The following is a 24,875-nucleotide window of genomic DNA, read 5'->3' as shown; positions in this document are numbered from 1 at the left end:
AAGCCACCAACCCTACTTGGAGGGGAAAAAAAATCCTAAACACCTTTTTTGATTTAAATATGTTATTAATTTGATTTAAAAAAAAATATGGATAAAATGATTACTGTCTTGCTTGCATGTTCATAATTGTAGCATGTCAACCAGGATGCACAGTACCAAAAAACATCATTATTATTTGATTTTCAGATTATTAAAACATATTTACCAGCTCTTTTAAAACATACTATATTTACCTATGTCCTCTTCTTCTGCCAGGTCCTGCACAGACTCTCAACTATCCTGATGTATCCATCTACTATATCAGAGCCCACCCCAAAGGAATAACCTAGATCTACTTAGATCTGATTTTCACATAGAAAGCATAAAATCTTCTAGATATCTTCAAATCAGAACTGGCGCAGCAAGATGTTCTATGACTGTGAATATTAAAAAGTTGTTTTTCCTCAATTGGATATCTTCTATAAATTGTCCCTTGCTTTTGCTAGACTAAAGAGTTTTGAAAAGCTCTAGTGCCACAAAGTTATTCACAGCAGTAAAAGGGATGTCATGCCAAACGGTGGGTGTATACAAAAGTACTGACCATCCTGGCTTACGAATAATGACTTTAGCCATGCCAGCTTTATTACAGTGACCTGGCTTACTTAGGTTATACCAACAATGTCACAAAATAAGTTAAATTATTCAGGGACAATTTTCCAGTCTCCAACTTGCTGAAAAAGGAACGGCGGCTTCTGCTCTGCTAAGCAGTCAATGTACCCCAGAATGGTTTCCTCACAAATAAGGTTTATATATGGGTGACATAGATAAGATTTTGGTTTGCGGTATCTCTGGCTCCTCCTTCTCTTTTTTTCTATCCCCGCTGACCTTCTCCTTGTCTCAGACAGCACACAAATCGTATCTTCATTCATTTACCTGTACTCACCCTGACAGTCACATGTTGCACTGCTATGAAGAGGGCAAGATAATGGAGCACAAATCATCATCTGTTTATTCGAAATTGAATTTATAGGTTACACAATGGTCAGAAAAAAACTCGGATTTTGTAAGATTGCCTTCATATAGAGATTTAATACTAGTTGGTGGTGTCACTCTAGCATTTATCACAAAAGAGAACAAAAGCAATAATAGAGTGTAATTTCAATGCTTGCCAAATAAAGTACGCTGTGATCTTATAGAAGTTAAGCTTGAGTGATCCTGATGGGGCACAGACTAAGGTTGCCAGGGACTAACATCCTCAATGTCAAGCACTCTGGTAGGCCAAGTGTCCCAAGCCTGCTCTGGGGAGTGGAAAATAGTCATCAAGGAACTGACAAGAGGCGAGAAATGATATCAGTCCTCCTTGTACACTGTTGAACAACCGTTATAAGCATCCATGTTCAATATAAATCTTTGACGGGGAAGACTGCACATACTAATGAAGACAGGTTTCTGGATCTGCAAAGGAAGCTGTTTTGGATTAGATAAAATGTAGAAAGACAACAGATGGATACAGTGCCTCTTCCAAGAGCTAGCACGTTTTTATAAAGGAGGTACTCCATCTGCTAATCATGGCCTAGGAGGCCAGGAAGAAGTATGACAAAGAGCTGATCAGAGGAACACATGCATTTGTATGGTCCTATTGGTATCAGGATAATGAGAACATACAACATTGATCATATGCATGACTTTCATAGCTGTGAAAGGACAAAGGATGGGTGAGCTTAAAAAAATAAGTTTCCCAATGGAACTTTACCATGGTGCTGCAGAATACAGGGTCCACTGCACTCTAATGTGCCTCAGTGAAGTAACAGCAATCACAAAAGCTGATTCCAGGGACTCAGTTTAACGCCTCATGAGCCAACAGTTTCAAATGACTTGCACATAAGATGGCAGAGCAGAACCTTCACATCCAAACTGGTGTTAATCGTTCGGACCACCGGAGACACAGACTCACCACTTAGGAAAAAAAAGGAGTAATCAGTGTATCTGGACAGCAAACACTGCAACTTTTGAATCCAAACCTGATTTGGGGAAATGGGAGTACTGTGTCTAATTCCAAACATGTTCAAATCGTTGTTTGGAAGGTTTCTAGATTAAAGTTAGTGAGGTAGAAAAGTTAAGAGGCACAGACTCACACAGATCAACAATAGTTTAACAGCTAAAAAAGGCACTGGTATTTTTTTCAGCCTTGTCAGGGTGACTGCTGCTTAGAATAACCCTAAAGATCAGAGATTACATCAAATGTCAAGGGATAATAGGGAGTTGTGCACTGGTTGAGATATGGAATAGGTTTAAGAGAAGTGTATATCCTCAGGAATATACAGTTCTTCTCATAAAGCAGAAATTGTTTTGGCTGATTCTCCTTCGGTACACCTCTATTTAGCACCATCTTCCATAATCTTTACATACTAGACTGCTTGGCTCTTACCTTCATTATTAGATAACCTGCCCAAGTAGCTGACCATTCCGCAAAACTGTTGCCCAGTTTACTGAGATAAATTGGTTTCTTCATTTTTGACCAGTTCATCGCCTTCTGGGAGCTCTTGTACCTGCAATTTCAGTGGGCTGGTTTATTAAAATTACTAGTAATGTTTCAGTGTACAAGACACACTGAATGCAAACTAACACAACAACTTTAGTAATAATTAGTTTCTGTATAGTCCTATATACCACACTTCTGTTCATTCTAAGTGTCTCTAAATTACAGATGTTACTGGTGCCCACCTTGCAATATTCATTGTAGAAATTTCACATGAATGAAAGCGGACTTTGCCTTGCCAGGATTCAAACTCATAAGCTTCAGGTCACCACATTTTGTCAGCGGCAAAAATTGGGCTCAATGTGCAATCCTGCCAGCTATTGATAAAAAAATGCTCCTTTAAAAACAAAAACGTTTTAAACAAAATAACCAGTGTAAAAACCTAACATAATTACGTTTGGAAACACTTTGTAAAATGCTGACCTCTTTTCTTGACTATCAAGAGTCGGGCCATCATTAAGGACCCTCACTCAGCTCATGCCTGATCTGTCACAGACAGCATAGTCTAGTTACTTGTGCTCTACCCCTTTCCATGGCTCCGTCTGGAATCTTTTCAGGAACAAACACTGTTCTAATCACCTGAATATCTGTGCTTTTCCAAAATCATTAAGGGCATTATGGCTACAGAGTATCAGACTCTTTAAAATAAGTCATAATACCATAATAAATAAAACAATCAAACTTAGACTTGACCTTGATGGGCAAACTGCATGCCAATTACAAATTACAAATCTTCCTTGTCCTCAGAAACGCCTGGAAACTGTTAGCCAACACATGTAGCAGCCCATTAAGAAACAACATAATCTGGAATCTATTCAAACTGGAAGCTGTCCTATGTATAGGCAGACAAGGCTATTTAACAGCAAAGGAAAGGAATCAACTTCCACTTACAATAAGAAGGCACTCTTATCATAACATACCAGAACATAACCATAAAGGTTCACCCTAAAGAGTATCTAGGGGCTCGAATAAAATGTTTATTACTAAACTACATGATATTTATTGTTTCAACCTCAAAAGAAGGACAGGCTAAGTGGAACTACTGGGACTTGAATCTGAGACCATATGGTCAAGCACAGATCCTTGGTGTGGATGCATTAGTCACCGAGTCACCAGACACACGTTTAGCCTTCTCAATTCACAGGCTTACCAACTGTTATTAATAGACTATCTACCTCAGTAGCTTAATAGATCGCAGTGGATTTTTACATTTTGTGGTTACATTTTACTTTAAACTTTATAGTACACCCCATGGATCTGCTGTGTGCTTAAGAAAACAACAAAAAAGGTTATTTTGATTCACTCTTATTTACAACACCTAAATACCTTCAAGATTTCAGAACAAATACTTATCAGCAGGCCACATTAGGCAAACTGTGCTTCTCTATGACCTCTACCTTAATGCGCAACAATGTTCCCCACATTAATTGACATTATGAAATGATCAGTACCCACGTTAAGATCTATGTAGATCCTTTGGTCAGCATCATTCATTGCAACAACCTACTAACACACATTTGCAGATGACACACAGGTGCAACTGAATTCAGGAGAGGACCACCAATAGTGACTGCTTCATTAATATCGAAATTGATGCATATGAACTGGCAATGTTAATCATCGAAGATCATAGCACCGGAACCACGAGATCTAAGTAGGTATTCCAAGAACTGTTTTAGTCACGTTTCACTAATCACTTGTGCAACTGAGTGAAATCGCCATACAGTTGCTATTTAGTTGGTATCTTTGGATGCCATTTGTAAGTGCTTTAATCGATGTAAAGAGAAGCAGGAAGATTGATGCCTCTTGGTATACTCCTTGCTCTTATAGAAGAGCAGCGGATGTATGTTTCACCACCGCAATACGCTTGCACCCAAGATGCCAAAGAAACCTCCTAGCACAATGATCATTATTCATTGGTCAATAATGCTGAATGCAACAGAAAATATAATTTTAAAAATGGCTAAAAAAAAAAAAAAAATCATTTTCTGGCCTCAAAAAGATCACATTGCCAGAGACCAGGGAAGTATACTGCACTTAAAGGAACTTCTTTGTGAGTGGATGTGCCCCTTGGTAAAAGAGAAGAATGCTGTTTCAATGCTGTATGCATGGAAGACTGTAAACGTGAATAGCGCAAGAACAAAACAATGGATGAAGAGGGCTGGCTGAAAATCCCAAAAAGCGTATCACATGTATAATTTAAGAAAAATCTAAAGGTCTTGCCTAACGCCAGACGTAACAAACAAAAGGATCATTACTGTACTGCAGTAGGTTGTTAACAAGGCTACATTGGTACATAAAGAAGGTGGTTTTGTAAACAAGCTACAGGGCATACTAGGGGACTGGAAGGGAGACAATAACAGTCTTTGAATCAGGCAGAGTCATAATTCCTATTCCATGAGACGAATGTAAAAAGGAATCCACCATTAATGCCTAAAGGTTGACTCCTGACTAGACCATGGACTATAAACAACCATGGTGAAATGTACATGCCAATTGGAAGTAGTTATAACAGCACTTACCTGGTGCTGAGGTGAGGCTCCAGAATCTCCTGAATATGCTCAGGAAACCGCCGCCATAGCTTGCGCCCTGGACAATCAACTCTTGCCTCTTTGCAGTCGAAGATCGATAATAACTCCTGCAAGTAAAGGTCACAAATTACCACATTTGTTGCATTAATTTACTCAGAGGCGTCCATAAAAAGCAGTAAAAGCCGAAGTCCATATGCGGGTTCCCACTTGCCACACGACACAGCAACCTCACAGGATCTAAGGGAAGTTAAGACAGAATGTTAGAGCAAGCCCTCTTAAGGATTTTGCAGTGTCGAGATAGGCTCAGGTTTGAGAGAGAAGAAAAGAAGAATGTCGTGGATGATACTTGGTGAGGGGCAGGCAAAGTGTGATCTTTCTTGGTGTGCCCGCAGGTACACACCTACCTATGAGAACAACATAGAGGAAGGGTAGCCTCTCATACCATGGGCCTCGCCATTCGGGCCAGCACAAGCATACATGGAGTACCGCCACAGAGAACACCTTCATAAATCTCTGCACCAAGGAACAGGCTATACTTACTGCATGGCAGGAATGAGAATATTTTTCTTCTAGCTCATATTCAGCAGTTGTCTTTGTGCTGCAATATCAAGTCAGTGCTTTCGGTGTGTGGCACTTCGGGCCATCTGGTTGTTTTGTGTGCATGCCGGAGCCCCACCAATAGCCCATTATAAACATTTTGTCCCTGAACAGGCCAAGACTGTATGAAGTATTGAGAATGTCCTATAGTAACAAGGAGAAATATATTGGGGCTAAATAAAAATCCTCTCTACTTTTGCAACAAAGAGGTAAAGTCAGCCAGCCAGGCAGCAGATTGGAAGGTGATGGCTCCAAGGAAGTATATGTAGTAGGGTCTAGAAGAGGTCATAAGATTTTAAGGGCACTTCAAAATGGAAACTATTGAGAAATGTCACTGTTATATCTCTCACATATTCTCTTTTTCTCTCTCTCTCCCTCCCTTTCCCTCCCTCTCAGACTATCCTTCCTATTTCTTCACCTGACCTGGACTGTATAAGAGTCTACCTCCTTTAAGGAAATCTGAACACTGCAATGGAATCTGATTTATTCTTGATCCTTAGCACCCCTTTCGTATCACTCTGTGGACTCCATATCATGTGTATCTCTTAAAAGAAGTCAATACACTTTCAAATTAAACCTGCATATATCTTTGATACAAATAGTCTGTCAAGGTGTGGACTGAAGTGGAAGCCAAAAAAGCCCAGTACTACACATGTCATACAAGCTCACTTTCTTTAGCTAGATGGCAACAAGATGAGAGAGAGACTTCAGTGGCGAGCGGTGGGAGAAAGACTGAGGTACTGTGCACACAGCCAACTTGCTTTTAAGCTGCTTCTCCAGAATCAGGCTAATACGCAAGTCAGACAAAACCAGGGACGGCCATTTGAGTAAAGGCGGATCAAAAAATTGAAGTGTTTGACAAAGAAGATAAGCCACAGATAAAAAACAAAGATAATTTAAGTTAAAAGGCCAATGAAAGAAACAATCAAATGGCGTTTGAGAACATCTTCAAATCTACCCAGGGCCAAAGCAAGCGACCCAGGTTAAAAGTAGGCACCCGCACAAGGCTATAGAATTGATAGCATGGAATAAACAGTTCAAAAACAGACTAAAGGTCCGAAAATAAAATATGGATTCTTGAGAATCAAGAATGCATATTAAGATGGGCAGGCCAAGACACCAAAGATGGCGGTCGAGCTTTGTTGAAGGTATGTCAGGGCCCCACACATCTGAACCCAGTTGTGATGCTATGCGGCTTAGGCCTCACTGTACCCTGGTGCCAGAGGGTGACTGGAGAGGCAGGCAATGGGCTGGTTTTGGAGGTGGGGGAGCTCCCAGTCTCCTAACAGTGGCATAGTTCCCAGTCCACAGCACCACGTGTGCAGTACAGAGGACACCCAGGCCTGGAGGGAACCAAGCCCCAGGAAGGGGCCTCGAGGATGTCACCAAGCTAAACCGCCCACCCATAGTGAAGCTGGGCTCACCACGTGGCAGCTTGTGCCCCTCCTCTGCCGGGAGGTGAGGTGGACCGACTGCTCCACTGAAGGATCTGGAGGCAGACTGAAGGAGGAAAATTCCCCATTCTAAATAGAGAAGTGACCAGAGGAGCTAGGAACCCCCCCAGAGCTATCAACTGGGGATGGAGGGGGGGCACCTGTATCAAGGTTGCCTAACACCCTGGAGAGAACAACAGCGGAGGTGCAGAGAGCCTTCTCCCAGTCCCATGGATTGCCATAAACTGCTCACATCAGGGACCCAAGAGGGGAATGAGGTGGACAGTAGCCCCCTACCCACACCTCCACCCTTCTAAGTGGGGGGGCACCTGAGCGCTGTCGAGGATACTGACTTGTACAGCAATTAGGCACGCCGGAGGTAGTAGGAGAACCGGATCACTGAAGTGACAGTACGTCCTGGGGGGTGGGGGGATTGGGGGTCGGTTGCAACAAAAGTCTAGCCCAGTACTTTGGAGTTCTGTCACATGGTTCCCCGAGGCATGGACCATCCTGAGGCTTATTGCACTGAACACACTCGTGAGGGGCTGGCGAGGAGATTGGCTGATGGGCGTTTGCCTGTTTTCCCAGTGGGAACAGTCACCAAAAGATTTGGCAATGGTGAAAGTGGGTGACGCAGCGGCCTCCTCCAAGGGAAATATCGATCATTTCACAAAACCTGGCATGGAAACGGCAACCCCCTCCCAAGACGATGGCCAGGGAGACAAAGAAACAAAGTGAAGGTCCAACATTAGTGGCAACCATACTACAGGTAATAAGAGACGCATGTGAGGCCCTAGTAGGGCACATTGATGGAGTCACCACAGAGATCTGCCTTCTGAGACACGACCTAAGTAAGGTTTCAGAACACCTGAGAGATGGAGACGAGTCTCCTCGGCAGAAGATGAAGTACACTCCCTTAGGCAGTACTTTGCAAAACTGCGAGAAACGAGCAGAAGTCATGGAGAAAAGATCCCGGCAGAACAACCTGCACCTGATAGGCATTCCAGAAGGACTTGAGGGCACGCACTCTGAATACTACTCTGCACAATGATTTAAATCCTGGGTCGCAGCTTGAGAACTCTTCTCTACTTTTATGATAGAGAGGGCCAACAGAGCCTTAACACCCTTCCCCACCCCCTCAGGGGGCCTCACCTAGACTTTAGACCAGTGTTTTTGCATCTGCTTAACTCCTTAGACAGAGATGCCATTTTCCAGGAGGCCGGAGAATCCAAAACGGTCTCACTGGAGTCCGCCCGACCATGATTTTTCCAGACCATACTATGAGTCCAGCAGCAGTAGCACATGTTCTTGGAGATGAAAGGCAAACTCCAAACACTGAAAATTAAATAATGCTCCTCTATCCTGCCAGGTTCAAGGCCATTCACAATGGAAGGACTCACTTCTAGCCTAGCATTGGGTGGAGGAGAGGCTGCCATTGACGGTCCCATGGAACCACTGCTCCATATGGGAGCCAGACAGGTTGAGGGTGGTCCCTCTGCTCAAACCCCGCTGCCGGCAAGACCAGGTGACATTGGTCCCAAGAAGAGCAGTTGATAGTGTGGAATCATAGCTGTCAGACAGAGAGGAATCAGCAAACCAGGACCCAGCCCATTTGTCCAAAGACAACAATCCAAACTGCCAGCGGCCTGACAGCTAGGGCTGCCCTGAGGCTCTGGACATTAAAAGTCTGGGCTGCTGCCACTGATGACTAAGATGAGGGAGGTCTGGGAACAGTTATCTTCCTGGCAGAAGATGAGGGCGGTGGTGGCAGCCAACTGAAGCAACCCCTGCTGGGACAGCTCTACAACCCAATTGGACCGCCCGGAGGCCCCATAGATGCATAGACAACACAAGATTGAGCACATAGGGATGAGCGGCTGATGACAGGCTATCCCCCAGTGTCTGATATGTTGGGTAGTTGCAAGTTCAGTTAACAGATACCTCCTTTTATGGAGTGTAGGGTGGGAAGATTTCCTTACAGGAAGGCCGGTTGCCTCCCACAGTTGGGTAGTTTTAGTTTGAACTCTACCAGGCCACTGGTTTATGCGCACGGCCCCCCAGACAGGGAGACAAGAAACGGGACAGAGTGGAGGGACAGGACCAAGACCCACATTCTTACGAGGAGCCACACACATGTATGAAGGAACATAGAGAAGCATAACCTAAACACGTGAAAAATTGTGGGTGAGACACACCGGTTGAATGTCCTCTCATGAAATGTTAATGGTGGTGTCTCAATATCTTGGGAGACAGTCCCCAGACCTAATACTGCTGCAAAAGACACACTTAGCAGGAAACATAATCCAATGCCTCAATAGAGGGAAATACAAGGCACTGACTCACTTGGGATTTGTCAGGGGTACAGAGGGGTGGTGATTCTGGCATTAAAGGCCCCCCCCCACACACAAACAGACAAGACCTGGCACGACCCACAGGGACGATTTGTTGGGGTCCAGGGCCCCAGAGGACGCACTTGCATGTTCGCCTCAAACACCTACGCACCCCCTGCACTTCAACAGCTTGTTGTGGATGAAGTAGGGTCTCTCCTGATGCAGACAGACGTGGACATGCATGTAGTGGATGTAGACCTCAACAAGGTAATGGACAAGTACCTAGGTAGATCCAACGCAGGGTTGGGTGTCTTATATGTTTGGAGAGCCACACACCCAAAAGACAGACAGTATTACTTCTTTACTGGGGACCGCACGACCTTCTACCTACTAGACAAGGTCTCTGCCCTAGTAGGCAGTGCCCCACCTACTTTCCATTGAATATCTGCAGAGTAGCCTCTCAGGCCATGCCCTTTGCTGGTAGTGTTGGGAGTATAAACGGATGCTGAGAGGAGAGGGTAGTGCCTCAAAGGCTGTGGCGCCAGGATGCTGACGTGGTGCACAATCTTTAAGGAAAACAAAGAATCAGTGCCCTTCCCGGTGACCCTATGTGAGGTGTACAAGACTGTCAATGTGATAGGGCCCAATACATAACAGCAACAAAAAATGAGAGAAGGAGTAGTCACACCTCAAATAGGGCAATCATATGACGCTGCTGTGCCTGGAGGCCTTACAGAAGCCATACCATTGGGTGACACATGAGGAGGCTAAGAAACACTATCTTGCCTCACTACGAACATTTTACAAAGTGGAGGACAAGGCTGGCTGCCTCCTGGTATGGTTCAGCTGTCATGAGGTGGCGGCGAGTCGCTGCAGGGACATGAATCACGACTGACTGGGAAATAGCCGACACCTTTGTGTCATACAGCTGAACACTGTTCAAGATGAGCACACTGCCACAGAGGCAGACATGGTTGCCTTTTTGGATGGGTTCCCGCTGCCACAGATTGATGCGCCCGATCTGGTACCTTGACCAGGAACTCTCCTTACAGGAGAGCTCCGAGGAAGTGAGGATAACACAACCCAGGAAGACCACCAACCCCAGTCAGATTCCAGAGTAATTCTATAAACTGATGCTTTCGGTCCTGGGCCCCCATTTGTTGGCTATATTCAACATAGCATAAGCCGCATGTGAACTACCCCCTGATTTGCAACACACAACAATAGTATTAATTATGAAAACCACCCCAGGAAATCAGGGCACGTCTGCACCTCTTATAGGCCTATCTCTCGCTTGAACACAGAAGTTAAGATTATGGCGAAGATCTTGGTGCTTCATCACGTGAAAGTTAAAGAACCCTTACTTCATAGAGATCAGATAAGATTCATGCCCTCGAAGGCGACGAGACAGAATGTCTGGCACCTACACAACTGGCTGGAGTACATGAAAGACAGATGGGAGTCAAGGGCTCTCCTCTCCTTAAACAATGAAAAGGCATTCAACTCCATTGGCTAGGTCTTTCTGTTTCAGGTACTTCGGAGGTTGGGCTTTGACCCAAGATACTGCAAGTGGGTACACCTGCTCTACTGACAGCCAACCATGAGGGAAACCCGGCAGGGGTGCCCTCTGTCCCATTCATTGTCACTTTTTGTATGGAACCCCTTGCATCTTGAGTGAGAGTCAGAGGTGATCTAGTGTGCTTACCAGAGGTGGTAAAGGAGCCAGAGAAGGTATCACTAAAACAAGACAATGTGTTACTATAGTTGTCTGAACCTGTGACGTCAATGTAAGGGGTCCTGCCGATCTTCACTAACTTTGAAAGGTCTACAGGGTACTAAAATCAACTGGACTAAATCAATCATATTCTCCCTGAGGGATTGGAACAACGCTATATCGATCCCCCTCCCTCCCCCAACATAAAAGGTACAACAGAAGGGTTCCACTACCTGGTTATTGAAATAGTGAAAGATAATTCCCTGTTCCTTCAGAAAAATCTAGGGAAGCTCCACAGTGAGGTGGAGATGCCTGCCCCTTTTGTTACTGGGAAGGATATCCCTGTTCAGAATGATCATCATGGAATGGGTTCAAGACAACCAGGTATTATCCCCTCTTCAGTCCGGTTTTCGCCCAAAAACTAGCACCATGGACCAGGTGTTTAGGCTTTCATTGTTATTTTGGAAATATGTTACCTTAGCTAAACAAAAATTGGACGTTGCCTTTGTGGATTTAAGATCTGCCTTTGACCTTATCCCTAGAGAGAAGGTATGGGAAGTTTTGAACAATATTGGTGTCCCGGGGAATTTAGTGTATCTAATTCAAAGGCTGCACGGGAATACCTATGCACAAGTGAGATGGGGCAGCCAGGGAAACTCACTGACTGGATAGACATTGGGGGGGGGGTGCACCAGGGCTGTGTCCTTGCCCCAACTCTTTTCACCCTGTTCATTAACGAGGTGGTGCAAGTTGTAACTGATTGCCACAATGATGCCCCATCCTTGAACAACCAAAAAATCCCGATTCTATTATTTGCCGATGGTTCTCTTTTGATCTCTAAAACACTCATGGGTCTTCAGGCTCTAGTGGACAGGTTCAGGGTGTTTTGCACAGATTATGGATTGGAACTCAATGTTAATAAAACTAAACTTATGACCCTGGGTTGTGGTCCCATCAAAAGATGTACCATCCTTCTCAATGAGACTCCCCTAAGTAAGGTATGTTCCATCAATTACTTAGGGGTAAGAATTATTAACAATATGCAATGGGAGGCCCAGACTGATAAAAGTACAGCCCCCCTACTACCATATAGATCAGGGGCCATTCTGCGTTTTTATAAATGCACTACTGTGAAAGCTGTTTCTCCACCTATCCAAATTGTTTTAGCGAAGGCTCAGTGTGCTGCGGCCTATGGAGCAGAGGTTTGGGGATTCTCTAATGTTAGCAAACTTTCTGGGGGAGAAAAAAGCTTTTTAAGATCTCTCTTGGCATGTCCTCGTAATACCCCATTGATCCCTGTGTTTCTGGATCTCGGGTTCTCTTGTATCTCTGACGTAATTGCTTTAAGACCTCTACTTTTTTGGGTACGCATTTGGACCACTCCTGAATTAATTGCATACAAGGAGAGTCTACAATACATCCTAGATAGACCCAATGTACTTTCCATTCCTTGGTTTAAGCATATTTCAAGATGGTTTCATATTCTGGGACTTAGCGACTTCTGGAGTCAACCCCACAATTTAAGGAGGGACCAGAAGCAACACTTGAAAACAGTTTATTGGTCTTATGTCAGGGAAAACTACTTGCTACGTATGTCACATGGCGGATTGACATCCCAATTCCTTGACTTTAAGTGGTACTCTCATTTCGAATCCTTCATGGATCTAATTTCCGACCTACTAAGCAAAAGCTTGTACGTCCGGTTCAGGTATGGATGTTTACCCCTTAAGTCTTTTAGCAGCACCTGGCGTCCTGCTTTGACAATAGATCTATGTCCTAGCTGCAACTGTACCTCGGAAACTGTAGTTCATTTCGTGTTTATTTGTCCTGCTTATGGGATTGCTCGGCGGAAGTGGCTCCACCCAGCTTGGAGGAATATGGGCATGAGACACTGCAAAGGTGCTTTAAGGCTGATGATGAGGCTCTATCCCTCTCGTCTGTGCGGTCAGCAAGTTCCTTGCGGCCGCATGGCATATACGCACACGTTATTTAAAAAGCCAAAATGATCCATTTTTAAGTGATTATAGCTCTTAACTTATTTATTTCTTGATTTTATAAAATAGTTTTATGATCACTGTGACCTCTTACAAGCTCCTAATGAGGACGATAAAGAGAGATGGGTTTCTAGGTGGCTAAATAGCTCTTAGGGGAAGCACGCCAAGCACGCTGGTCAACCCAGAGTTATGTCCACCCTGGCAGTGCAACAAGTCTACTGTATAGTTAATTTTCCCGCCGGTCCAGGTGGCAAATGGGCGGCATCAGCATCATGCATCGGGGGATGGTCAGCATCTAGCTCTGAGGAGAGCCAGATCTGCATACCAAAGGCTTGGGCTTCTTTGAAGCTTCCTGCCTTGGAATGCAGATTCGTAGGTCATCCTGTGTGAGGGGTGTGTTAAAACCCCTGCAAGAGCAGGCTTTGTTTCTGACCTACAGAGAGCAAAAGCTCTCACCATTGGGGGTCAGAACTTTGTCTGTTGGTGGCAGACTGGCTAGAACTAGTCAGTTAACCTACCAACGGCTGGTGGGCTTTCAGGGGGCACCTCTAAGGTGCCCTCTTGGTGCATGTATTGACAAATCCATCACTGGAATCGGTGAGGGTTTATTAATACGAAATGTTAGATACTGGGGAACTCGTATTGACCAGTGTCCAGCACATGCATTTAAAATGGCTTCCCTGTTCACTTACTATGTCTAAGAATCAACAAAGACATAGCAGGGGCATATTTGTTCATGCAGATATGCTCTCACCTGTAATACAATGTACCCTGCCTTAGGGCTGAGAGGCCTGCTGTAGGGGTGTGACTTACAAATATTACAGGCAGTGTTAGAGGGCATGGCATGTTTTCACATTTTGGAGCACCTGGTCATGTAGCCTGCAGTGGCAGTCGGCATGAGTTTGGTGCTGGGGACCTTGCAGTGGCACAAGTTATGATGCAGGTCTTAGGGACCCTCATTTGTACCTAGGCCCTAGGTACCAGAGGTACCATTTACTAGGGACTTACAGAGGTGCTAAAGGGCCTGGCCTCTTGGGCATCAAGTGGCCAGGTGCCTTGTTTTGGGGAAGAAACATCAGCACTAGGGATCTAGTTAGCAAGAACCCAGAACACTTCAGTCCGAGTTGCATCGAAAACCAGGCAAAAGGAGGGCGGGTTTCTGCAATCAGAACTCAGTTTCCTACACAAAGTGCATACAAAACCTGAGCACTGTTGCACAGAAGCTTTGAACTTGCCTGAATTGCATATGCTGCAGAATCCTGGGCACGGACGTTATCAGCATATGCAAGAAATGCTCTAGTTAACTCCATCAACAGCTCATAGGCAAAGTTCGGATCTTCTACTCCAGTCTGCAGAGAAAAGATAGATATTTTTATAGTTATTCATAGAACATACAGTTAGTAGTATATGCAGTGGCCTTATGAACTTTGATTTATTGTACTATACAAAGGTGTACAAACCCAGTACAGCTATATCTATCATCACATTTTGTCACATTTCGTAATGATATCTCTAGTGGACGTAGTAACATTGAAACAGCAATAAGTTGGACAATTATGACTGGAACACATACGGCAATAGCATTACATCCATTCAATGATGATGCATTCTCAAGAATGGTACAATTTTCACGCTGCTGCAGGACCAAATAGTCCCTGATCGGTGCCCAGATGGCCCAAGGTCCAGCCTTCGGGACTTGACAATCAGCACAGTTCTCAGCATTTTCACTACTGATAGCAAAGGTCTTTCCTTTCCTTTGATGTCTTTCTCAGCATTTCTGCTGCTCGATCGTGATGCGATCGGGCAGCAGAAATGCCCACTCAGCACCATGGAAGTTTTTTGTTTTTGTTTTGTTATTGACATGAGGGGAGCACCCCTTTGGGATAGGGCGATCCCCAGTGGGCCAAATTATTTTAGGCCATTTCTGCCCCCCCCCCCCGGGGGCAGATCGGCCTAATATAATTACGCCAATCCGCCCCCAGCTGGGACAGAAACCCCCTAGACAGCAGGGATTATTGTTTATTTTTATATGTGGGGAGTGACTCCTTGGGCAAGGGTCGCTCCCCGGGGGGCAAAATTATTTTTAGGCCATTTCTGGCCCCCTTGGGGGCAGATCAACCTATTTTTAATAGGGCAATCTGCCCCCAAATGGGGGCAGAAACCACTAGACACCAGGGATTTTTTTCTTGTATTTTGAATATTATTGAATGAGGGGAGCGGCCCCTTGGGCAAGGACTGCTCCCTAGGGGGGTGGGGGTGGGTTGCGGGGGGAATATTTTTAGGCCTTTTCTGCCCATCGGCTTATTATAATTAGGCTGATCTGCCCCCAGGGGGGGCAGAAACCCCTAGACACCAGGGATATGGAAAATGTCACTTACCCAGTGTACATGTGTTCGTGGCATTAATCGCTGCAGATTCACATGCTGTGCACATCCCGCCATCTGGTGTTGGGCTCGGAGTGTTACAAGTTGTTTTTCTTCTAAGAAGTCTTTTCGAGTCACGAGATCGAGGGACTCCTCCCATTTCAGCTCCATTGCGCATGGGCGTTGACTCCATCTTAGATTGTTTTCCCCCGCAGAGGGTGAGGTAGGAGTTGTATATGCTAGTAATAGTGCCCATGCAATGGAGTGAATACGTATGTACATAATGTAGTTCAAAGTAATATATATATTTACAAATATACAGATGTTCAAGATCAACTTCTAAACGGCTACAGGCTCCCGGGGAGGCGGCTGGGCGCATGTGAATCTGCAGCGACTAATGCCACGAACAGATGTACACTGGGTAAGTGACATTTTCCGTTCGGTGGCATGTGTAGCTGCAGATACACATGCTGTGCATAGACTAGTAAGCAGTTATCTCCCCAAAAGCGGTGGTTCAGCCTGTAGGAGTTGAAGTTGTCTGAAACAATGTTCGTAGTACTGCTTGGCCTACTGTGGCTTGCTGTGTTGTTAGCACGTCTAAACGGTAGTGTTTGGTAAATGTATGAGGCGTAGACCATGTAGCTGCCTTACATATTTCTGTCATTGGAATATTTCCTAGAAAGGCCATGGTAGCACCTTTCTTTCTAGTTGAGTATGCCTTTGGTGTAATAGGCAGTTCTCTTTTAGCTTTAAGATAACAGGTTTGAATGCACTTAACTATCCATCTAGCAATGCCTTGCTTAGAAATTGGATTTCCTGTATGAGGTTTTTGGAAAGCAATAAATAATTGTTTTGTTTTGCGAATTAGTTTTGTTCTGTCAATGTAGTACATTAACGCTCTTTTGATGTCCAATGTATGTAGTGCTCTTTCAGCTACACGAGTCCCTCTAGACAGTCTAGCATAGTTGGTACTGAGGTTGAGTCACACCATACAGATAGTGTTGTCTCACATCATAGCAAGAGCATTCATTCTCACCACAGTAGAAGTGATGGTTCTGTTAACCAAGCTGTTAGGGTGCCTTCTGTAAGGGACAGGTCTCCTTCTGTCCATTCTCATCATACTTCTGTTTCAAGGCATGTCCCACCCACCCACCCTGATGACAGATTGTTAGAGAGGGAGCTCAATAGATTGAGAGTGGAACAAACCAGACTGAAGCTCAAGAAGCAACAGCTGGATTTGGATAGACAGACCTTAGAAGTAGAGAAGGAAAGACAGAAGTTGGGTTTAGAAACCCATGGTGGCAGCAGCAGTATTCCTCATAGTCATCCTGCAAAAGAGCATGATTCCAGGAATCTGCATAAGATAGTTCCCCCTTATAAGGAGGGGGATGACATTAACAAGTGGTTTGCTGCACTTGAGAGGGCCTGTGCTGTACAGGATGTCCCTCAAAGGCAGTGGGCTGCTATCCTATGGCTATCATTTAGTGGAAAAGGTAGGGATAGGCTCCTTACTGTGAAAGAAAGCGAAGCCAATGATTACAAAGTTCTTAAGAATGCACTCCTGGATGGTTATGGCTTAACCACTGAACAATACAGGATAAAGTTCAGAGAGACCAAAAAGGAGTCTTCACAAGACTGGGTTGATTTCATTGACCATTCAGTGAAGGCCTTGGAGGGGTGGTTACATGGCAGTAAAGTTACTGATTATGACTTGAGCCTGTATAACTTGATCCTGAGAGAGCATATTCTTAATAACTGTGTGTCTGATTTGTTGCACCAGTACCTGGTGGACTCTGATCTGACCTCTCCCCAAGAATTGGGAAAGAAGGCAGACAAATGGGTCAGAACAAGGGTGAACAGAAAAGTTCATACAGGGGGTGACAAAGATGGCAACAAGAAGAAGGATGGTAAGTCTTCTGACAAGGGTGGGGACAAATCTAAAAATGAGTCTTCATCAGGCCCACAAAAACACTCTGGTGGGGGTGGTGGGCCCAAATCCTCTTCTAATCAAAACAAAGAAAAGAAACCATGGTGCTATTTATGTAAAATAAAAGGCAATTGGACAACAGATCCCAGTTGTCCAAAGAAAAGCACCAAGCCTCCTACCACTACAACCCCTACTGCTACACCTAGTGTCCATACTAATAGCAGTGGTGGTGGGAGCAAACCTACTAATAACCAATCCAAGGGAGTAGCTGGGCTCACTTTGGTAACTTAGTTGGGGTTGGTCTGATTAGGGAGACCACAGAGGCTGTGTTAGTCTCTGAGGGGGCTATTGATTTAGCCACCTTGGTTGCTTGTCCCCTTAACATGGATAAGTACAAGCAACTACCCCTAATAAAAGTGTTGAGGTTCAGGCCTACAGGGACACAGGTGCCAGTGTCACAATGGTGATAGAGAAACTGGTCCACCCTGACCAACACCTACTTGGTCACCAGTACCAAGTAACCGATGCTCACAACAACACACTTAGCCACCCCATGGCTGTTGTAAATCTCAACTGGGGGGGGGGGGTTACTGGTCCAAAGAAAGTTGTGGTAGCCACAGATTTACCTGTAGACTGTCTACTAGGAAATGATTTGGAGACATCAGCTTGGTCGGATGTGGAGTTGGAGGCCCATGCAGCAATGCTGGGCATCCCAGGGCATATTTCTGCTTTAACCAGGGCTCAGGCCAAAAAGCAAAAAGGACAGAGAAACTTGGATCCTGGAACAATGGACCAAGTGCTCCCTAAAGCTAGGGCTAGTAGAAGTAAAGCACTTCCTACTATCCCTCCCTCTACAGTGGATTCTACTTCTGAGGAAGAAGAATTTCCACCCTGTGCAGAACCTACACCAGAGGAGCTGGAAGCAGACACTGCTGAGCTTTTGGGTGAAGGGGGGCCTGCCAGGGAGGAGCTGAGTGTGGCACAGCAAACCTGTCCCACACTAGAGGGTCTAAGACAGCAAGCTGTCAAACAAGCTAATGGGGATGTCAGTGACTCTCACAGAGTTTACTGGGAGGACAACCTCTTGTACACTGAAGCAAGGGATCCTAAGCCTGGAACTGCCAGGAGGTTAGTGATTCCTCAGGAGTACAGAAAGTTCCTCCTAACTCTAGCCCACGACATTCCCCTAGCTGGACATCTGGGACAAATGAAAACTTGGGACAGGCTTGTTCCCTTGTTTCATTGGCCTAGAATGTCTGAGGACACAAAATAGTTTTGTAAGTCCTGTGAAACCTGTCAAGCCAGTGGCAAGACAGGTGGCACCCCAAAGGCACCCCTTATTCCACTGCCTGTGGTTGGGGTTCCCTTTGAAAGGGTAGGGGTTGACATAGCTGGCCCCCTGGACCCTCCTACTGCTTCAGGCAATAGGTTTATCTTAGTGGTAGTGGACCATGCCACAAGATATCCTGAAGCAATTCCTTTAAGGACCACTACAGCACCTGCAGTGGCAAAGGCCCTCCTGGGAATATTTTCTAGGGTGGGCTTCCCAAAGGAAGTAGTATCAGACAGAGGAAGCAATTTCATGTCTGCTTACTTAAAGGCCATGTGGAAGGAGTGTGGTGTGACTTACAAGTTCACTACACCCTATCATCCACAAACAAATGGACTGGTGAGAGATTTAACAAAACTCTCAAAGGCATGATTTTGGGACTCCCTGAGAAACTCCGCAGGAGATGGGATATCCTTTTACCATGCCTCCTTTTTGCCTACAGGGAGGTACCCCAGAAAGGAGTGGGCTTCAGCCCCTTTGAACTACTCTTTGGACACCCTGTTAGGGGTCCACTAACACTTGTCAAGGAGGGTTGGGAACAACCTTTAAAAGCTCCAAAACAAGATATTGTGGATTATGTACTTGGCCTCAGATCAAGGATGGCTGAGTACATGAAAAAGGCCAGTAAAACCCTTCAGGCCAGCCAAGAGCTCCAAAAGCAATGGCATGACCAGAAGGCTGTTTTGGTTCAGTACAAACCAGGGCAGAAAGTGTGGGTCTTGGAGCCTGTGGCCCCAAGAGCACTCCAAGATAAATGGAGTGGACCCCACACAATTGTTGAGAAAAAGGGTGAAGTCACCTACTTAGTTGACTTAGGCACTGCCAGGAGTCCCCTTAGGGTGCTCCATGTCAATCGCCTTAAACCCTACTATGACAGGGCTGATCTCACCCTGCTCATGGCAACTGATGAGGGACAGGAAGAAGACAGTGATCCTCTACCTGATCTCTTCTCTTCCACAGAACAAGATGCTCTAGTGTAAGGTGTAGTTTTGGCTGATTGTCTTACTGCTGAGCAGAAAGACCATTGCATAAATCTCCTGGGTCCGTTTTCTGAACTCTTCTCTACTGTGCCAGGTACCACTTCTTGGTGTGAGCACACTATAGATACTGGAGACAGCTTGCCTGTCAAAAGTAAGATCTATAGGCAGCCTGACCATGTCAGCGACTGCATAAAGCAAGAGGTGCAGAAAATGTTAGAACTGGGAGTGGTTGAGCACTCTGAAAGTCCATGGGCTTCTCCTGTGGTACTTGTACCAAAACCTCATTCCAAAGATGGAAAGAAGGAAATGCGGTTTTGTGTTGACTACAGAGGTCTCAACCAGGTAACCAAAACTGATGCTCACCCTATACCCAGGGCAGATGAGCTCATAGATACACTGGCATCTGCCAAGTATCTAAGCACTTTTGATTTGACTGCAGGGTATTGGCAGATCAAATTATCAGAAGATGCTAAACCTAAAACTGCATTTTCAACCATTGGAGGCCATTACCAATTCACAGTAATGCCTTTTGGATTGAAAAATGCACCTGCCACTTTTCAGAGGTTGGTGAACACAGTCCTGCAAGGGCTGGAAGCTTTTAGTGCAGCATATCTGGACGATATAGCTGTCTTTAGCTCCAGTTGGGATGATCACCTGGTCCACCTATGGAAAGTTTTAGAGGCCCTGCAAAAGGCAGGCCTCACTATCAAGGCTTCAAAGTGCCAGATAGGGAAGGGTAAGGTGGTTTATCTGGGACACCTTGTTGGTGGGGAACAGATTGCACCACTTCAGGGGAAAATCCAAACTATTATAGATTGGGTTCCCCCTACTACTCAGACTCAGGTGAGAGCCTTCCTAGGCCTCACTGGGTATTACAGGAGGTTCATTAAGAACTATGGCTCCATTGCAGCCCCTCTTAATGACCTCACATCCAAGAAAATGCCTAAAAAGGTATTATGGACAGCAAACTGTCAGAAAGCTTTTGAGGAGCTGAAGCAGGCCATGTGCTCTGCACCTGTCCTGAAAAGCCCTTGTTACTCTAAAAAAATCTATGTCCAAACTGATGCATCTGAATTAGGAGTAGGGGCAGTCCTATCACAACTTAATTCTGAGGGCCAGGATCAACCTGTTGCTTTTATTAGTAGAAGGTTGACCCCTAGAGAAAAGCGTTGGTCTGCCATTGAGAGGGAGGCCTTTGCTGTGGTCTGGGCACTGAAGAAGTTGAGGCCATACCTGTTTGGCACTCACTTCATTGTTCAGACAGACCACAAACCTCTACTTTGGCTAAAACAAATGAAAGGTGAAAATCCTAAATTATTGAGGTGGTCCATATCCCTACAGGGAATGGACTATACAGTGGAACATAGACCTGGGAGTAGCCACTCCAATGCAGATGGACTCTCCAGATATTTCCACTTAGACAATGAAGACTCATCAGGTCATGGCTAGTCTTATTGTCCTTCGTTTGGGGGGGGGGGGGGGGGGGGGGGGGGGGTTGTGTAGGAAAGTACCATCTTGCCTGGCATGTTACCCCCATTTTTCACTGTATATATGTTGTTTTAGTTGTATGTGTCACTGGGACCCTGCCAGCCAGGGCCCCAGTGTTCATAAGTGTGCCTGAATGTGTTACCTGTGTTATGACTAACTGTCTCACTGAGGCTCTGCTAATCAGAACCTCAGTGGTTATGCTCTCTCATTTCTTTCAAATTGTCACTAACAGGCTAGTGACCAATTTTACCAATTTACATTGGCTTACTGGAACACCCTTATAATTCCCTAGTATATGGTACTGAGGTACCCAGGGTATTGGGGTTCCAGGAGATCCCTATGGGCTGCAGCATTTCTTTGGCCACCCATAGGGAGCTCTGACAATTCTTACACAGGCCTGCCACTGCAGCCTGAGTGAAATAACATCCACGTTATTTCACAGCCATTTTACACTGCACTTAAGTAACTTATAAGTCACCTATATGTCTAACCTTTACCTGGTAAAGGTTGGGTGCTAAGCTACTTAGTGTGTGGGCACCCTGGCACTAGCCAAGGTGCCCCCACATTGTTCAGGGCCAATTCCCCGGACTTTGTGAGTGCGTGGACACCATTACACGCGTGCACTACATATAGGTCACTACCTATATGTAGCTTCACAATGGTAACTCCGAATATGGCCATGTAACATGTCTATGATCATGGAATTGCCCCCTCTACACCATCCTGGCATAGTTGGCACAATCCCATGATCCCAGTGGTCTGTAGCACAGACCCTGGTACTGCCAAATGCCTTTCCCGGGGTTTCACTGCAGCTGCTGCTGCTGCCAACCCCTCAGACAGGTTTCTGCCCTCCTGGGGTCCAGCCAGGCTTGGCCCAGGATGGCAGAACAAAGGACTTCCTCTGAGAGAGGGTGTTACACCCTCTCCCTTTGGAAAATGGTGTGAAGGCAGGGGAGGAGTAGCCTCCCCCAGCCTCTGGAAATGCTTTCATGGGCACAGATGGTGCCCATTTCTGCATAAGCCAGTCTACACCGGTTCAGGGACCCCTTAGCCCTGCTCTGGCGCGAAACTGGACAAAGGAAAGGGGAGTGACTACTCCCCTGACCTGTACCTCCCCTGGGAGGTGCCCAGAGCTCCTCCAGTGTGCTCCAGACCTCTGCCATCTTGGAAACAGAGGTGCTGCTGGCACACTGGACTGCTCTGAGTGGCCAGTGCCATTAGGTGACGTCAGAGACTCCTTCTGATAGGCTCCTTCAGGTGTTGCTAGCCTATCTTCTCTCCTAAGTAGCCAAACCCTCTTTTCTGGCTATTTAGGGTCTCTGCATTGGGGATTTCCTTAGATAACGAATGCAAGAGCTCATCCGAGTTCCTCTGCATCTCTCTCTTCACCTTCTGCCAAGGAATCGACTGCTGACTGCGCTGGAAGCCTGCAAAACTGCAACAAAGTAGCAAAGACAACTACTGCAACTCTGTAACGCTGGTCCAGACGCCTTCTCGACTGCTTTCCTAGTGGGGCCTGCTGTGGGGGTAGTCTGCCTCCTCTCTGCACTAGAAGCTCCGAAGAAATCTCCAGTGGGTCGACGGAATCGTCCCCCTGCAACCGCAGGCACCAAAGAACTGCATCACCGGTACCCTGGGTCTCCTCTCAGCACGACGAGCGAGGTCCCTTGAATCCAGCAACTCTGTCCAAGTGACTCCCACAGTCCAGTGACTCTTCAGTCCAAGTTTGGTGGAGGTAAGTCCTTGCATCCCCACGCCAGACTGCATTGCTGGGAACAGCGACTTTTGAAGCTACTCCGGCCTCCGTGCACTTCCGGCGGAAATCCTTTGTGCACAGTCCAGCCTGGGTCCACGGCACTCTAACCTGCATTGCACGACTTTCTAAGTTGTCCTCCGGTGACGTGGGGCTCCTTTGTGCGACTTCGGGTGAGCACCGTTTCACGCATCTTCGTAGTGCCTGTTCTGGCACTTCTGCGGGTGCTGCCTGCTTCTGAGAGGGCTCCTTGTCTTGCTCGACGCCCCCTCTGTCCCCAGACGCAATTGGCGACATCCTGGTCCCTCCTGGGCCACAGCAGCATCCAAAAACCCTAACCGCACGATTTGCAGCTAGCAAGGCTTGTTGGCGGTCTTTCTTCAGGAAAACACTTCTGCACGACTCTCCACAGCGTGGGGGATCCATCCTCCAAAGGGGAAGTCTCTAGCCCTTGTCGTTCCTGCAGAATCTTCAGCTTCTACTGTCCAGTAGCAGCTTCTTTGCACCCACAGCTGGCATTTCCTGGGCATCTGCCCATCTCCGACTTGCTTGTGACTTTTGGACTTGGTCCCCTTGTTCCACAGGTACCCTCGTTTGGAAATCCATCGTTGTTGCATTGCTGATTTGTGTCTTTCCTGCAGAATTCCCCTATCACGACTTCTATGTCCTTTGAGGAACTTTAGTGCACTTTGCACTCACTTTTCAGGGTCTTGGGGTGGGCTATCTTTCTAACCCTAACTGTTTTCTTACAGTCCCAGCGACCCTCTACAAGGTCACATAGGTTTGGGGTCCATTCGTGGTTCGCATTCCACTTTTGGAGTATATGGTTTGTGTTGCCCCTATCCCTATGTGTCTCCATTGCATCCTATTGTAACTATACATTGTTTGCACTGTTTTCTCAGACTATTACTGCATATTTTGGTATTGTGTACATATATCTTGTGTATATTTGCTATCCTCACACTGAGGGTACTCACTGAGATACTTTTGGCATATTGTCATAAAATGAAAATGTCACTCACCCAGTGTACATCTGTTCGTGGCATTAGTCGCTACAGATTCACATGTTTAGCACAGTCCGCTGCCTGGTGTTGGGCTCAGAGTATTACAAGTTGTTTTTCTTCGAAGAAGTCTTTTTTGGTCACGGGACCGAAGGACTCCTCCCTCTTCGGCTCCATTGCGCATGGGCGTCGACTCCATCTTAGATTGTTTTACCCGCAGAGGGTGAGGATGGAGTTGTTTGCTATAAATAGTGCCCATGCAATGGAGTGAATACGTATGTACCTAAAAAGTTTATAATAATTATTTACAAATGTACAAATGTTTAAGATTTAAGATCTACTTCTAAACGGCTACAGGCTTCCCGGGGAGGCGGGAGGGCACATGTGAATCTGCAGCGACTAATGCCACGAACAGATGTACACTGGGTAAGTGACATTTTCAGTTCGATGGCATATGTTGCTGCAGATACACATGTTTAGCATAGACTATAAAGCAGTTACCTCCCCTAAAAGCGGTGGTTTAGCCTGTAGGAGTTGAAGTAGTTTGGAATAATGTTCTTAGTACAGCTTGGCCCACTGTAGCTTGTTGTGCATTTAGTACGTCTACACAGTAGTGTTTAGTAAATGTATGAGGCGTAGACCAGGTTGCAGCCTTACATATTTCGCTCATAGGAATGTTTCCTAGAAAGGCCATTGTAGCACCTTTCTTTCTGGTTGAGTGTGCCTTTGGTGTAATAGGCAATTCTCTCTTGGCTTTAAGATAGCATGTTTGAATACATCTGACTATCCATCTAGCAATGCCTTGTTTAGAGATTGGATTTCCTATGTGTGGTTTTTGAAAAGCTATGAACAGTTGTTTTGTTTTCCTGATTAGCTTTGTTCTGTCAATGTAGTACATTAGTGCTCTTTTGATGTC

At 45.7% G+C, this 24,875-nt stretch overlaps 1 protein-coding gene across 2 annotated transcripts in view; it reads right to left on the bottom strand.

The window, feature by feature from the left end:
* The window catches only part of ATR (ATR serine/threonine kinase), a 488,241-nt gene that overhangs the window by 182,599 nt on the left and 280,767 nt on the right, over nt 1–24,875 (bottom strand). For both annotated transcript variants that reach the window (XM_069213920.1, XM_069213921.1), the window contains exons 23-25: nt 14,353–14,466; nt 5,041–5,156; nt 2,408–2,528 (exon numbers count right to left, since the gene is read on the bottom strand). In XM_069213920.1, coding sequence (XP_069070021.1) covers nt 2,408–2,528; nt 5,041–5,156; nt 14,353–14,466 — 351 coding nt within the window. The remainder of the gene's footprint in view (nt 1–2,407; nt 2,529–5,040; nt 5,157–14,352; nt 14,467–24,875) is intronic.

This window comes from Pleurodeles waltl, chromosome 11 (genome assembly GCF_031143425.1).
Source record: "Pleurodeles waltl isolate 20211129_DDA chromosome 11, aPleWal1.hap1.20221129, whole genome shotgun sequence".
Taxonomy (NCBI): Eukaryota; Metazoa; Chordata; class Amphibia; order Caudata; family Salamandridae; genus Pleurodeles; species Pleurodeles waltl.
The sequence above is the reverse complement of the archived record's forward strand: the minus strand, read 5'-3'. Positions and strand labels throughout refer to the sequence as shown.